Source organism: Rhipicephalus sanguineus, chromosome 10, assembly GCF_013339695.2.
Source record: "Rhipicephalus sanguineus isolate Rsan-2018 chromosome 10, BIME_Rsan_1.4, whole genome shotgun sequence".
Lineage (NCBI taxonomy): Eukaryota > Metazoa > Arthropoda > Arachnida > Ixodida > Ixodidae > Rhipicephalus > Rhipicephalus sanguineus.
This window is the reverse complement of record NC_051185.1, coordinates 593567-610061: the sequence shown is the minus strand read 5'-3', so window position 1 is coordinate 610061 and position 16495 is coordinate 593567. Positions and strand designations below refer to the sequence as shown.

General features: G+C 47.4%; 1 protein-coding gene across 1 annotated transcript in view; it reads left to right on the top strand.

Moving 5' to 3' along the window:
• The window catches only part of LOC119372686 (probable ATP-dependent RNA helicase DDX43), a gene marked incomplete in the record, with an annotated part of 252672 nt that overhangs the window by 22762 nt on the left and 213415 nt on the right, over positions 1–16495 (top strand). The window contains 1 exon segment of the mRNA XM_037643131.2: positions 14178–14259. Within this exon segment, the coding sequence (XP_037499059.1) occupies positions 14178–14259 (82 nt within the window).

Sequence of the window (16495 nt, the reverse complement as noted above, 5' to 3'; positions counted from 1 at the left end):
ATTCCAAAAGGACTTGGGGTATGTCCCAATTCGAATTTTTTGCTTGATTAAAAAAATAATTTCATTAATAACCATGTCTCCTGGTCGGAGCAGCCGTAATTCGGTTTTAATACTCTCAGCTGTCTGTAGTGGGCCCATCGCTGACGGCCCTGACGTCTGAATGCCCAATGTGATGCGGCTACGCCATGTAATGTTACGCGTCCTCCCCTCGCTTTCCGGGGTCAAAGCTGACGGTTAAAAAAAATCGCAGTTTCGTTTAAGGGCAAAGCAATGAATGCGATACCAACAAATTGTATTGTTATACGAAGTAAGGCTGGCAGCTGACTCTTTTGGATCCGATCTCGCGTAACTCAACAAAACACTGGTTTAATTGAATATGGCCGCTCCAGGGACCCAAGCGGTTTTCGTGCTGTCAGTTTTTAAACGTGAAGTAAGCGTTGAGAGCACAGCAAGTTTATGAGCAGTCTCCTGATGCCACGAGATAGCGTGCGTGCCAGTGACCTTCGAGCGACACGCCCCCCTCCCCCCTTTCTCCTCCCCCGGCGTCCCTTTATGCTCCTTACGAAAGACGGGCGGGGCGTTTCCTCTCTGTTTGATGAGCAATTGACGGCAGACCTCGCACGTGTGGTGATGTTATCGCATATGCGCCCTCCGTGCAACGGAGACGGCCGGCTCATTTCATCTCCGCTTCAGCCGCGTTCATCGCCATAGCTCGCGATCTTTTACTCGCGGGTCGAACATATGATGCGTGGAGTGATGTTATCAATTTGGAACATGACGGCGACGGCGTAAACCCGTTGAGATTGTCGGTATAATTGCTATCGCAATAAAAAGAAAAAAATTGAGCCATTCCACTCTGTGAGGTGGATGACCAGCAAAGCTGTTTAGCGCATGGCACAGTGGCGAAATGGTGGAGGCCAGTTTAATATGCAAGGCCAGGTTGTTAACGGCCAGGCTGTGAACGTTCAGTACACAATATTAATGCGAAAGCCTTGGATGCCTCATCGAAGGCGAAAATTGACCGTCGGCGGCGTCAACAGGAGTGATGCGAAAAAATCATGACGTGATGACGTCATCATGAGATCATCGATCGCTAAAACTTGTGACATTATACACCGTGAATTCACATGATGTCATCACATGACATCATTGCTTTGCGCTGCCTTAATGATCGGTGCACCGATCATGTAGGCAGTGCAAAACCAGGTGCGGTGAAGAAAGCTTGTAATGCCTCCGATCCTGGTGGCGGTGCAAAACCACGTTAGGTGCAGAAAGCTTTGAGAGGGAGTCGGGGGAGGATCAATACATCGAGTGAGAAGAAAAAGAAGCTGGCTTTCATCTTCTAGTCATTTTAGTCGAATGCATAAGAGACCCTGTGAGTTTTTTTTTTTTACTTTTTGCACTGCTCCCTAGAGGGCACTAGGGGTTTTTCGGCGTACAGTCGGAATGTCCTAGCTACGTACAGCTTCCCTGTAAAAAGAGAACGAAGTTTGTTAAATCATGTACTCCCCCATTAAACGCATTTTCGGACACTTTCGCGGAAGCTTGACGTTGAAGTCGATCTCTATCTTCCAGGCAACCCGGTGCATGCGCAAATGATAGTCTGGAAGCATTGTGAGAACGCTCTTGCTACAGCACACAGAGGCCTCAGAAAGAGATAAGGGAGTGTCGGAGGAAGTTGGCTTTTTGAGGCTAGCTAAGTGAAGTCATGTTGCACCCAGCAATACAGTCGATTGAGAAGAAAAAGAACATGGCTTTCGCCTTGTATTTGTCTTAAGGAAATGCATTAGGGACATTGTAACTATTGAGCATTGAGGCGCTGTTGTACATCGAGGCATATGTCTACCACGGCTGCTGATAACCACATAGATGTATTTAGAGTTTTAATTTTATTCATCCAGTATTCTGTTTATTTGATAGTGTCGAAAATAATCGCCGAAGAGATTATTCCAAACACTCAACTGAATGACGCCCGCATTTTTGTATTATCGAGTGAAATATGGAGTGCTCCTGAGATGATTTTCCCCTTGAGGTTGTGGAGATAGGTTTAGCACAAAGCTTACCCTACGAGGCGACCGTGAAGGGACGCGACGTTCTCCACTGCCGCAGCGAACAAAGACGCTACGGCCGGGTTTGTCGACTCCGGCACGGCGCAGAAAAGGCACTCGAGGCAGGATGTCAACAAACAACACGGGTTTATTAACCCAAGATGCAGCACAGTACGACAGTCACGGGCTTGCAGGTCGTAAAGGGAACTCCGCAAGACCGATCGAGTACGCTTGCCAGCGGTGCTACGACTATCACACAAAGGGCAGCAGTCGAGCACACGAACGAGAAGCCACCTGCTAGAGCAGCGCGTCAACCTCTCATGCTAGCCTGGGAGCATCTCACGTGGGCAAGCCTGCGCCCGACAGAAGCGAGCTCAAGGGGGAAGGGGGTTGTCACTGGCGGCCAATGAGAACAGGCTTTGCGCAGTGACGTAAGCTAGCTTGGTGGCGTGAGCATGTGAGGACGCGAGGCATGCCCGGACGCGTACCCGCACGCCGGGAAGCTGATGCATGGCTTGCACCAGACAAAGAGGCCTGGCGCTGCCGCCGCGGTCGCCATACCGCCGATTAACGGCGGTTCCCGGCGCTCGAGCCGCGCGGGGCCAACGCGCGTGCTAGCTGGGGAACGAGGCGCCAAAGGGAAGGGCGCGCTCGATTCCCACAAGGTTTGGAATGAATTGAAATACTTCTTGGTCTTCATAAGAGCCCCATAATAATTATTCCGGTGCTTGAATGTAAATGCAACTTGCTTCTCCAGTGTACTCCAGAATGTGAAATAGCTGCTCCAGAGTGCTCCCAGATGTGAAATTACCTGCTCCAAAGTGCTCCAAGAGGGATTTGCTGCTCCAAAGTGCTCCAAAATGAAAATTTTGCTGCTGCAAAAATTGCTCCAAATCAGAAGTCCTCAGTAGCATCACTGCATTCTTCTATGGCGGAATTCATTCCAGGCCATCACATGTAGCTCTGAGCTAATGCCTTCACCCTGATGATTCCCGGGTGTCCTGCGTGCAGAGTTTCGAGTACATGGAAACAAACATTTAGGGCGCCACCACCCTGTCACCCCACAACAATCAACCCTTGTGAATTGACAGCTCATGTTGCCGTGAAGTGAATGCGCGAATTCAGCACTCACATGGTCCCTTGGCCAGCCCTTCCATGCCCAGTTCAGCACATGAGAAAGGATGCGATCTTTCGCAGCACAGGTCGCTATGTCCGCAGCATGGAGCGGGGACTCCAGAATCATGTTCAACAACATAACGACCTCTTCAGGCTTAGGATCATCCTGGTGCGGTTGCGGCAGAGGCAGGGTGCTAGGCCATCCACGTTGACCAGGGGCATAGGCAGAAATTTTTGGGGTGGGGGTGGGGGGCATCTTCGTGATCTGAAGTGGGGGCCGGGCAGGCAGATGTGATTGAGTGCCATTTTGTGCTCTGTATGCCATGGCTAAAAAAAATTTCGGTGGGGTGGCGGGGGGGGGGGGGGGGGGTAGGAGGGGCACGGGCCTGGTGTGCCACCCCTTGGCTATGCCATGGGCATTGAGACCAACTGCCGTCCCCATTGGTGGAGTAGAGCACACTGGTAGCCATTTAAAAAAATATTGGTGAAGCTTGTACTAAGTCGCACAAGGCTTGAAACAGCGAAACTCGACGCTTCTGAAGTCTAATCTGGTTACTTCTAGGTTGTTGCTAGGCTTTAGCTAGGTTAGTCACGACACGGATGTCCAAACTCCAGCACCGAGCGTTCACAGTTCTTAGATATACGAGCAAGTCATCGTTAGCGTAGTGCTTCCATCGCTTCGGGCTCTTCTCGCAGCCGCTGTTGCATGCCCTGTTCTCTAGTATGGCAGCTTCACACTAGTTGTGCCAAGCCTGAGGGAAGAATGCGGCTGGATGGTGTTCTTTGTTTATCATTATTTCAGGGGCGAAGCACCTTAGGGTCGAGGCTTGTCCGTTGTGCGTTGTTGTCCGTGGTCACGGCACAGCACTGTGTAAAATCGAAACATCATGTTTAGCAATAGACTAATGTCAATCATAATTGCGACGAAACAATATAAAACACCTACAAGCACAAACCCTTTATACTAGTCGGTGACTTCAACGTACACATAATGGACCTTAGGACCTACCGTTTATTGCCGATTATAAGTTGTTTTTTTTTTCATAAAATGACCTTCCAAAGTTCGGTGGTCGACCTATAATCGGAGTTGACTTATACGTGAAATCGTAAAGTCTACTTATCTGTGGGTCCGACGAAAGGTCGTCGTCCTCGGATTTCCTGCTATTCGACGCATCGATAACATCAGCTGCAGAGGCAGCAGAGTCGCGGCAACAGCTATCTCACAATGCGCGCGCGCCGCTTCCGGAGCCGGACATTTTTGCGATCTGCCACGACGATCGCGAAACTATAGCGAAACCACGCGAGGTGAAACTACGGAGCGCGTATAAAAATCACCGCCACGCGGCATTAATGCGAACTGCTTGGGAAACACTGTCTTGAAAGCAGCATTTCAAACCTTTGATAGAGGGCGAACGATGCTCTGTAAATAAAGAGGAATTTACCTTGCGATGCGCCCTACAGTTTTGTTTTCATACAATAGAAACGATTCGTTGACAAACCATCGCCGTTCCACAGAAAAGCTGGCAGCGCCGTGTGGGCCGGCAACACTTCGCGGGGAACTAAACCACATGACCAGTCACATGCACCTACAAGTGTCTTCGCGTCTTTTTGAACTCGCGTCTGTTCGCCATTTCTGCATTTCGCTTCGCTTGCGAGCAGCGGTGTGTGCGATTTGCGACGCTGCCAAACAGATGCCAAGGTGCCACCGCTGCGCCAGCAACAGTACAGTGCTGCTTTCAAGAGGCAAGCTATCCTCTATGCAGAGTCTGAAAGCAACGTTGAAGCAGGGCGGAAGTTTGATGTGTCGGAAAAGTGCGTGAGGGAATGGAGAAAACAAAGGTCCAAGATCTTCGCGTGTGCTGCTACACGCCGTTCCTTTTGCAGACTGAAGTCTGGACGATACCCTGCCGTTGAGGAGGCGGTTCAAGATTGGTTTCATGACCACCAGCACCCGTTCTGACGGTGAGCAGCAGCAGTGGCTCACATGATGGCAATGACCGTGACTGCGTCCTTCTCTCAAGCGACGACGAGTCATTAGCAATGTTTCACGGGCAAATAAATTTTTCTTTGCATCACTCCCTCTTCTGAAAAACTTATTGGTGAGCTATGGCCGCAGCATCAGGCTGTGTTCGGAGTCAACTTTTTTTCCCCTAGAAGGGGTTGCAAGTTGGGGGGTCGACTTATAAACGGAGTCGACTTATAATCGGCAATATATGGTAGCTTTGCCGTCGACTCTTTATGTCACTCAATTTACATTATATGGGGCAATGCTCGTGTAACATACGGTTACTCACCCGTACGATACCCAGAGCTTTGCCCACTCGTCATGATTCACTTAGTGGAGATGCGTGGATTTTTTTCTTTCTTTCTCCTTGTTTCTGGTATCTCTATTTTGTATCTGTTTCTATTTTTTCTCTTTCTCACTCGTTTTATTTTTATTTCTCTTTCTTCTCTTTCTTTATCTCTGCTTTTTTCTATTTCTTTCTCTTTATTTATCTCTTGATCTTTTTTTTTCTATCTCTTTCTCTCTGCTTCTCTCTCTCTCTTTCTGTGTTTCTCTTTGTATAGCTTTCTTTGTCTTTCTATCTTCTTGCGTCTACATTCCCATTATTTCTCTCAATTTTTCTCCCTGTCTATCTTTCTATAGCTTTCTCTCTCTCCTAGTGAACCGGTGGTGAGTAGTGGGATTTGCCCAATTTCATTGGCACATGACTGCGATGGTAGCCATTTCTTGGGCTAATTGTTGCCTTCTTCATTTTTAATGGACTAGAGGTGAGTACAGTAGAACCCCGCTGATAAGTTTTGAAGGGACCGTAGGAAATAAACTTAAGAGACGGGAAACGTAAGAGCCGAAAAACAGAAAAACGGCAAAATATTTAGTGGTACAGAATTTTATTTCAATTCTTACGAGCAGTACGAAAATTGGCGCGCTCAGCCGCGATCTAGTCAATGGATAGAAACGTGGAGCTTAGGACGGCCTCATCCACAGAAATGTAATCAACGTATGTAATTTTTTTAACACCAACAGCTGTAGGCATGAAAGAACTAAGCACACGCAATCACGACCGACGCGGCGAGTCCGACCGCGAACCGCACGCACGACCATGCGAGCTCCAACCAGCTCGAACTCCTCCCGTTCTCCGACAAATAACGATGATGATGAGTCTACGCCAATGCGATAGCAGAAGTGAATGCCAATCTCGAAGGCCTTGCTTTCGCAATTACGTCATGCACGCCATGTTTGTGCAATACAAATCTCAAAGGCTATGCTTTTGTCAATAGTAAATGCCAATCTCGAAGGCCTTGCTTTCGCGAGCAGTTACGTCATAGACGCCATCTTTGCCATTTGAATCTCGAAGGCCATGCTTTTGTTTGCATCAATTGAAAGATTCTGTTGCTTGCGCCTCTCATGCGGCTAATATTACGGTCAAACGAGGCCAAGCTGCGTGAAAATGCACCATGGCGGCTCTCTTTGGTAGTCACTCGGTCTGCTCCGAGCGCACTTCGCGACGTATCATACGGGAACGGTCCGACAGTTACGACGTAACAGCAGGGTTCCCAATACATTGTATCCTGTGGGGGCTATGCCGGGACCGGCGGAAAACGACGTAACAGCCGGGAAAACGCAGCAGTGAGGAACGTAACAGCGGGGTTCCACTGTAGTGGGATTTGCACAATTTCTGTGGCACATACCCACTCATGATGATGATAGTTTTTCTGGTAGGCTGCAGAAATGACGGCTAGCTTAAGGGCACAGGGTAAGCGATATACGTCCCATGCATTTTGGCCATATTGAGGTACCATTTTCTCAGTGACTAGAAGGGATATATATATATCCACATAATGCATATATCATTTTCTTTCAAATTTTCCGCTCTTTTAACTGAAGCAGATTTATTTAACTCTGACTAATATTGGATTTTCGGTGAATGTTTTACTACTAGGACCTAAATTTTGAGTTAATTTGCATCTTTAAAAATTTGTGACAAAAACTCTAAAGTGCATAATTTCAATTCTTCTTCAGTAGTTGTATGCATTTATGCAGAATACAGAAAAAAATAATCAATTGGTTATCTTAGAATACATAGGAAATAATGGTACCTAAGCGATACAAAACATGGTTTCCCGATAACCGAGTTTAAAGTTAGAACAGCTGAAAAGCGAACATACATTGCCACAAACACTATTCAACTATTTTATTTAGTAGCTACAAGCTTGGTAATCATTGCCAAAGTAAATTTTTCGCTTTAGAGCCTCTTGTCTTGCTTGCCTTGCTTCTTTTCTGAGCTGTCGTGCAGCTCTATCCGCAATATAACGTCGATAGTGGTCAACTTTTTCCAGCAAATTGACTATATTTGGCTAGGTTTCAATCATAATTATTTCAGAATTTGGCTCGTGTGATACTGCCATCATTAACAAAATAACAACATCTAATGTCGCAATCCTGAACACTCTGAAGCTTAAACAAAGCAAAGACGCTGCGACGCAATTCCATTAGCTCAACACTTGTACACACAGTTTGCACGGGCAATTCGGTCTACTTGCATCGCGAGTAATATTCATGCCCATTAGAGCATACCCGTTGTCACCTTGCATGCTATTCGCCTCGAAGCTTGCTGAAAAGGCTGAGAGGTTCAACGATGAAGAGCTTGCTGGTTTTGTGTTCAGCACCTCTGTACATCGCCAGCATTTTTTCGCATTTACAAGAGAACTGTAATGGTTGCCATGCTATTTACCCTAGCTGAAGAACTTCTTTACCCTCAGCATTTCAATTTATCGACAGGCACGACAGACACAAGGTGTAATGAAGCTAGGAGCTGAAGTATTCGAACAGATGCGCTCTGAAGAGCAAGTGCGATTTTTTTCCCCCGCGTAATGATCGCACCCCGAAGAGGCCGCAGCGATATGTCGTGTGCCAAGTCTAGCTGATGATCATCATGTTTACCATCTGTCGAACGTTACGTAAATAACTCTTCAAGACTCACCAAGTGAACTGCACGCACCAAACAGATTCCTAATTTTTGCCCACCGTTGGCGGAAGCGTGCAGTCTTAGGATAGCAGTAAAGACAAATGCCGTAGTTTTCACCACATGCCCGCCCTGTGTTTCTACGTCTGTGGCAGCTGAACGCGCCCATCTCTGTTTCTGTCCTTTAAACATGGCTATGCTGTTGCCGCAAATTTACCAATTTAAACGAAATAATTCATTATTTTGACGGAAGAAACTGTTCTGACGCGCATGACCCACTCACGACCTCCATGACTTACGAGAAAAAACTTAAGCGTTCACTTAGCTCCGCGTCAGGTTCCGCCAAGCGTGTTGCCCGAGTGCGGCCTTTTGATCACACAGTGGCGCCCTGTGGAGCAGACGACGCTTTTGATGCAAAAGCCTGCTGCTCTGAGTGTTAAGGCCCAACCGGAGCAAAAAATTCCAATGACCGCATGTACAGTGGCTAGAATGCGACGCGATTTTCGTCTTAGCGTCGGACCTCAGACGTTTAGACGAGCGACAGCGATTTGCTGTCGCGGAGGGCCATCCATTGTTGTATGGCTCGCCGTCATAGCCGAAACCATTGTCGCGTCGCAGGTCTTTCTATGGGAAACCAGACGTTCTCGTAAACAGGAGTCATCTTCACGCTCCACCGTGTCGCCCCTCCTCGGAAGTCGCCGTTGTCCGAATCGTGCTGCAGAGTCGATTTCCGGCAACGGCATGGCAGCATCCCTGATGCCTCATCTTCGGTGGTAGCCCCGCGTTTTGCTTCGGTTGCAATTTGCTCTTGATTTTGCTTCCAATCGGCGCGTACTTCAAGGAAAGCAAGTTATGGACTACCTTCTTTACAGCCCCATCTCACGTGGAGAGCGAGGCAGCGGCCGTATTTTGTCGTTAATTTTGATCGACGGTTCGTTTTGATGTTTCGGTGGTAGCTTGCTGCATTTGTGGTAGCTTGCTGCAATGTCAACATCGTCGTCGTGTGAGGTAGCCCTTCTCCTTGCGAAGCAGCGATGTGAGGCGCTGCGGCTTTTCTTAAACGTTTCATGACAGCAAGAGGAAACGTTGTCGAGATGCGCCTCGTGGGGCTTGTTTGAGTGCCGGTTCACGATGGGGCGATACGCGAGTTTTACTGCCGCGTTTAAGCTGAAGCGGTTACGCGCTCGAGCACGGCAACCGCGCTGCCGGCAGGCATTTCGGCGTCGACAAAATCAGAATTAGGTATTGGAAAAATCAGCGTGAGAAGCTCATAGCTACCAACAGCACGCGCCGGGCTTTCCGCGAAACCAAAACTGGCAAGAGCAAAACTGTCGCCAACAGCTTCAAGAAGACAGGCATATCTAACTCGCTCGACGGAACGGAAGGTAACCTTCTGTGGGACTGTGATGACACTGCCGGTTCCGACAGGGAATCGAGCGGCGACGACACTGACGCCAGTGACGCTTCAAACTCTGAATGAAAGTTAGGGGGTCAGTGAATGAAAAAAATAGGGCAATATGCAATGCATGTAGTTCCTGCGTAATGTGTGCGTTTATACAAAGGTAAGCCTTACTCTACTTTTATTTTTGGTTATGTTCAAGATAGCTATCGTAAGAATTCCGATACGCGACTTGTTTGCGTTTTCGGTGCTCAAAATATTTCGCGGAAAATTTACCCCGCGTAATGATCGCACCCCGAAATTTGCGTCAAATTAAAAAAAAAAAAGTGGCGATCATTATGCTAGTAAATACGGTAGCCTTCTTCTGTTCATTCTTCGTACGCTGAACCGCTAATTGCCAGGCAACTACTTCGGGATCTGATGTGATAAGCTTCTCGGCTATTCTGCGCCGTCGAGCAGCATTTGCGCTCTCCTTCTCGACGGCGTTACCCACCTGCAAACGCCAGTCAGAGGCGCTATCAAGTGGCCCCAGCACAGTGTCAGACGGCGACTGCACAGCGAAGGCGAATAGCTGCGCGCATGCTGGCGCCACTGTGTCTACGACGTCACTCCTCTCAAATGCGTCGCAGACCAGCAGCGGTGAGCCGTGCGCGGCGGTGTCGGAGAGCGCGTGAGAGGCCAGCTCCGGTGACCCAGTGGTGGGACATCACTGATCCTTGCGCATGCGCAGCACGGCTCATGACGATCCACGCGAAATCGTCTCCGGCTCGGTAATGTAGCTAATGCTACAAAAAGGCACACAGCGTCTTCGGATTGCTTTAGAACTTACCCGACAATTTCCTATGCACAGCTGACTCCAGACAAGCATCTTGGCTTTTGAACATGAAGTTTTTTTTGAAAATGAACCGTAAGCACGGAGTGCATATGAAAGGCATGTCCTAGGGTGGCGTGTTTCGCTACTACTTGCTTCCGGAAAAGCTGGTTTTCAGCCACAAAAAGTACTTTTAAGAAAGCAAGAATGTGGAGAATAGCGCAAAAGGGTCACTCTTCCCATATTGCAAAGAAAAGAAAAGAATTTTTTTTTTCTAATTTTGCCTTACCCTGAGCTTTATGAAGTTTTGTTGTTGAAAATGGACCAACACGGGCACCCGTGGGCGTCTGGTGGTCGGGAACGAACAACCCGTGCAGTGGCTTATGATCCATGTGAATCTGAAACGGGTGGCTGTACACGTAATCGTTGAACTTCTTCACATCTGCCACAATAGCAAGTGCCTCCTTATCGACCTGGCGTAGTTCCTCTCAGCGGCGGACAAGGTTTGTGAGTAAAAGGCGATTGGAGCTTTGTGCTGTCTGGCAATGGGTGGCTGAGCACAGCTCCATTACCGTATGGAGATGCATCGCACACAAGGATCACTGGTTTCTTTTGTTCAAATCTGTTAGGACTTGGGTTGATGCGAGGAGATGTTTCACACTGACAAAGGCATTCTGTTGCTCTCGACCCCAGACCCAGGTTGCATGCTTGTCCAGCAGGCGATGTAATGGCTCGGTGATTCTTGCCTAGTGGGGTAGGAATGCATGGTATAAGTTGGCGAGCCCCGGAAAATTCTGCAGTTCGGCTTTGTTCGTGGGGCGAGGCGTGTTATGATTGTCCGCGTCTTGGTAGATGTCGAATGGATCCGTTCGGCTTCGATAAGGGATCCGAGAAATTCCATACAATTTGCACCAAGCTTACTCTTGTCCTTGTTGACTCTGCGTGACTTCTTGAAATTGACTGAAGACCTTGTGGAGGCTGTGAGCCAGCTCTTCATGTGAAACACCAGCAGTTATGTCATCAAAATACGGAACGATGCCTGGTATGCCACGCATCAAGGTTTCCATCAGATTTTGAAAATGCCGGGTGCGACACTCACCCCGAACTGTCGTATTCTGACGTAAAATGCCCCCTGGTGCATCACTTTAGTAGTTTGCATCTGCAGCTTCCTCAGTCACCGGCAGTCACTGATATACCTGGGCCAAGTCTAGTTTGGAGAACGCTTTTGCACCTGATAGGGATGCAATAAGATGGCTGATCACCGGCACAAGTTAGGGGCAATGTTGGAGGGCCTTATTATTGTGCACTTGAGGTCAGCGCAAAAAGCATATATCTTCGTTGGCCTTCAAAAGAGTTACCATAGGTGTTTCCCTCTGGCCGTGGTCGATGGGCTCAAGAATTCCTTGTTGCATGAGCTTATCCAATTCAGCATCAATTTTGGGGCGGACTGCAAATGGTACTCTCCGAGCATTAGGTGGGCTGGTGCAACATCTGGGTCGAGAGCGAACTTCACTGGTGGCCCATGGTAACAACCCAGTGCCCCATCAAAAACGAAAGCTAATTCTCTGAATATGTCTTTGCACAGAGTATGTGACTAGCTAACGTGTTGCACCCCGGTGATACTGATGCCTAATGCTTGGAACCAATCCAGACCAAGCAGGCTCGAGCGCTTGCCTTTGATGATCACCAGTTATAGTAGCCTGTTGAAATGGTTGAATGTCACTCTGACTGCGATTATCTCGTGCACGGCAATGTGTTGGTAGTCCCTCATTACAATATCCAGCGGTTGCAGCTTCGGGAGTCGTCTGTTCGGAAGAATTTTTCTCACTGTCACATTGGAAATGAGCGAGAACATCGAGCCCGAGTCCACTTCCATTCGGCAGGCTGTGCCCTTGAATTGACATTGACATCCACCTTCTTGGCGGGTTCCGGCAGCACATGAATGGACGTTGGCGCACCATCATCACAGTACAAGATGTTTTCGTGAGAGGCGCCCTTAAAGTGACTTTCTTCGTTTTCCCTGTTTCCCCGTTGATAGGACCACCCCCGAGAACGACATAACTTGGCAATGTGCCTTGTTTTCCTGCAATTTCAGCACTCTGCATACCTGAGATGACAGAGACGGCGCTGGTGTGGCCTGCCGCTGCTAGCGCAGGATTCACCTTGCAATCTGTCTTATCTCATAACCGCGCAATGTTCTCCTCTGTGGCGTCCTGCCCTTTGGCATTGTCCCCTGTCGTTCCTTGGTGCACTGGCTCCATTCGCGTTGCGGCAATGCCAGTGTGAGGCAGAGGGTCAGCCTCCCGATCCACAACTTTTGCTGCAATGGCCTCGTCCATGGCGCTGGGAGAGTAACCTCCTTTTTCACTAACGGTCGTCTCTTTAGATTTTCGTTGTGAAGGCCGAACACTAAACGGTCCTGCAGTGCAGTGTCGAGGGCCGTGAAGTTGCTATGCTGTGCTGTGCTTTGCAAGGCTGCAAGGTACCCGGCAGCGGACTCCGCTGACACCTGGTTGTAGCGATGAAAATCGTAGCGCCTTTCTAGTTCGGGTGGTTTCAGGGCAAGATGCTCTGCAGGGCAGACAGTGTTGTTGAGAGTGCGGTGTCCTTCAACTATGCCAGTGCCACAAGGGCTTTGGCTAACTGGAACATCGCGGGACCGCATCGGCTCAGGAAGGTGGACCTCTGCTTGTCGGCGTTTATTATGTTGTGGGCATTCAAGAAGAATTTGAATCGTTGAACATAGGCATTGCAGTCCTCCGGCCGAGATAAATTAATGGCTTGATGTAGCCTTCCGTGGTGGCGCCCATCAGACCCACCGGTGGGGAGCATGTCCTTTCTTTCAGTTGGCCGCATGGTGAATTTGTGACAATGTGAAAAAAAAATACGGTGTACCATTTCATGACCTGGGCGGCGCCGGTCCCACCCTCGTCACCAGTGTTCTATCGCAGAAGCTGGAGACGCCAACACTTTGTCCGATGCAACTAAAAGCGTACAGCCGCTTGCTGTGGCCACTTCACTTTCACTTTCATGACGTAATAAACATGATAAAGGCTGCCAACAGAAAACTACAACCGCGCCACATATGACTGAAAACATGCGAACGTAACAGTAGCTTTCGGGTGACACTACATTACAATTTGAGATTTCGAAGGGCTTAAATATCCCTTCTTCGATTTTACGAACTTCTCGATTTAATGTAATAATTTGAGCGCACTCATCACTTTGTTAAATTGAGTTTCAACTGTATATATTATAAGTGTTTTTCAAATAAACTTCAGTTCCGAGTTCAGCACGTGTCCCGTGCACTCCTTTGTCATCCTTCATTTAGTAACGCACTGTTTCATCAAATTGATGTACATGTATTGACCCACATTAGGTTGCCAAAAGATCCTTGTCTTCAAAATGACGGGGTGCAGGTAATTAAAAAGAAAGGCTACATGAGTTCTTTGTGTCATGAAAATATAGGAGCACTGATGAAATCGATAGTTCGACACTGAATCGTCTGGCTGGAAAGAGGCATGATAAGAAAAGGAAAACACAAACGCCTATCAAAATGAAAAGGTTGAAAAGAAAAAGTAAGACCTTTCGGCTTTCATACGGAAGCCAAGACTCCTTACTGTTTTTTTTAACCTCTTCATTTTATTCGGCGTTTCTTGCTTTCCTTTTTTTATCATATGGTAGTACTGTAACATATTTTGTGCCAGTACTTCAGTTAAGCTTGTATGACAGAAATTTTGCTTGCACTCTGCAAACACAGCTGCATAGTTTTTGAAATTGCAAGAACTCAGCATTCAGAAATGCTTCAATAAAATTTTGTTGTCATTTCTCTGCAGCTCTTCCACCAATTGTAAAGAAGTTCTACATCGAAGATCCTGAAGTTGCATGCATGTCTGTCAAGGATGTTGAAACTTTCAGGTTAGTCCAATGCTGTCCCATTATGGGTGTCACCACTCCTATCCCTATGCCTAGTGTATCAAAGTAAAATAAAACCTTGTTAACTTAAGTCTTAAAAAGTTAAAATTTAAAAAAAGCTAGATTTTATATTCAATATCACACAAATCTTACCAGGCTGCCTCATATAACCGTAATGTGGGTAGCATAAATTTTCTACAAAGAAACTAAGTACAAGTTGTAACTTCTAATGCATTTAGTTTTCTTAGCAGATTTCTTATGTGAAAGGTTGGTGTCACTTGTAAGCAACAAGTGGCTTCACAAACCAGATAAATCTGTCGGGTAAGAAACAGTGAGGGCACATAGATGTGCCCTCACATGCTTGGAATTTGTAAATTAGGTTAATTCAGTCTGGTCCTGTAAAACATGTGCATAAGCCTATGGAATGAAACTCGTTAATTTGTTCTTATTTGGTCGTAGTTCAGTTAATGTGGACAGTTCGCGGAACATAAAGCACAGGAGGCATATAAGATCAAATGGTGCTAGGGGGTGTCTGAATCGCAGTGCCAGCGACAGCATCTCCAAGTATCGTGCTCCAATTTTGAAGGCCATGCTTGCACGTACTGGGAGGGCCGAAGACCAGAAATGCGTCTAGGCTGCCATGTTTCTACTGAAAAAATTGTTAATTCGGTCTTGTTCTTTAGTCCTGGGACTCCCGACAAGCACATGCATTGTTTAATAGCATAAAAATATCACTTATCCGGTTATGTTTAGCTGAAACCCAGTTAATTCTTGTGATCCTCAAAGCACGCTGGGCGCAAAGCGCTGGAAATGTGCCTTGCAAAAGAGTGAAACCAACATTAATGTCCAACTGAAACGAGGCAGTGCAGCTCACATTGCCATCGTCATCCGCACAAGCTGTGGTAATGACAGGAAAGCCAGTACACTTCATGCCACCGCGTTTATCACTGCATGCGACACCACATTAGTTGAGCCTTCAGAAAAGCATCGTCAACGAAGGCGCTTCAGTGGCTGCCGTACTTTCGATGACTACATTGATAGCAACTGCGTCTTTTTGTGATGGCTACGACACACAGTAGGTTTGTTTTCACTGCATGCCTTCAGAACTGTTTATTAGTGACTGCATCAGTGAGCTAGGTTGCTTCCGCAGTAGTTGCAGCAAACAGCAGTTTTCTCGTGATTCGATGTGTGTAAGCCAGCGCACACTTTCAGTTAGAACGAGTTATACTACAACACTTTCAGAACTGCATGTATGCTCTGATCACATTGCTAGCGATCACGGTATCGTCATCACCAGATGTGGTGCAGTGCTCATTAATTTTGTTTCGACACTGTGTGTGTGGTCTGTGTGAGTGCCTTCAAAACTGCATAGACGCTACCTATGATCATGGTGTTAGCTGCCATGTATTGTCTATTGTGCAGGGGAGAAGGGGGGTGGGATACTCGGTAGCCTTGTTTTCACTCGGTGACAACAGAGGGTTGCAGAGCATATTTTGGATTAAATAAGGCACGGTCTTTCTCCACGGATGCTTTTTGAAGGAAGTTTCAGGATGATGAGAATCATTTTTATTTTGCATGAGAGCAGTGTAAAAGCCACAAGACTTGCGTATTCATGCAGAATGTAGAAGTGTATTGATGTAACAGATATTTGTTAAGTGAAAGCCTTACATGTCTCATGAATTAAAAAGTTTTCGAGATTTGGCGAGACTTGACGATACTTCGCGAGACTGGCGTCGTCATCACCACAAATGATGCAAAAAGAAACTAAGTAATAAACGTCGGTCAAAAGTCGCATGATACTCAAGTGAATGTGTGTGTGCATTCGGTGAACCAAAAGTCATATTACCTCAATGTAACATGACGCTATTGTGAAGAGGTTTATTGCTTGCTTAAGGACCCAATGGTTGTCAGTGACAAGGCAGCGAGAACCGTCCAGAGGCACAGCAGCGATTCGAAACACGAGACGAGCGAGCCGAGCATTGGTGATGCTGCTGGATGGAGGCGCGTCTTATTCACAATAGCCCCCGCTGAAAAAAGAGTCATCCTCGCGACCTAAGAAGTTTCAGGCAGAGGCTGAAGGTACAACTTGAGGCGGGAAACATGGACGATGTCACGTCCGTGCCGGCGCATGTCATCCGCTCGAGAAACTGGCTCGATAAGAAAATTGGCTGGAGAGGTTTTCTCCAAGATGGTGTAAGGCCCCTCGTACCTTGGAACGAGCTTCGAGGAGAGTCCCGGA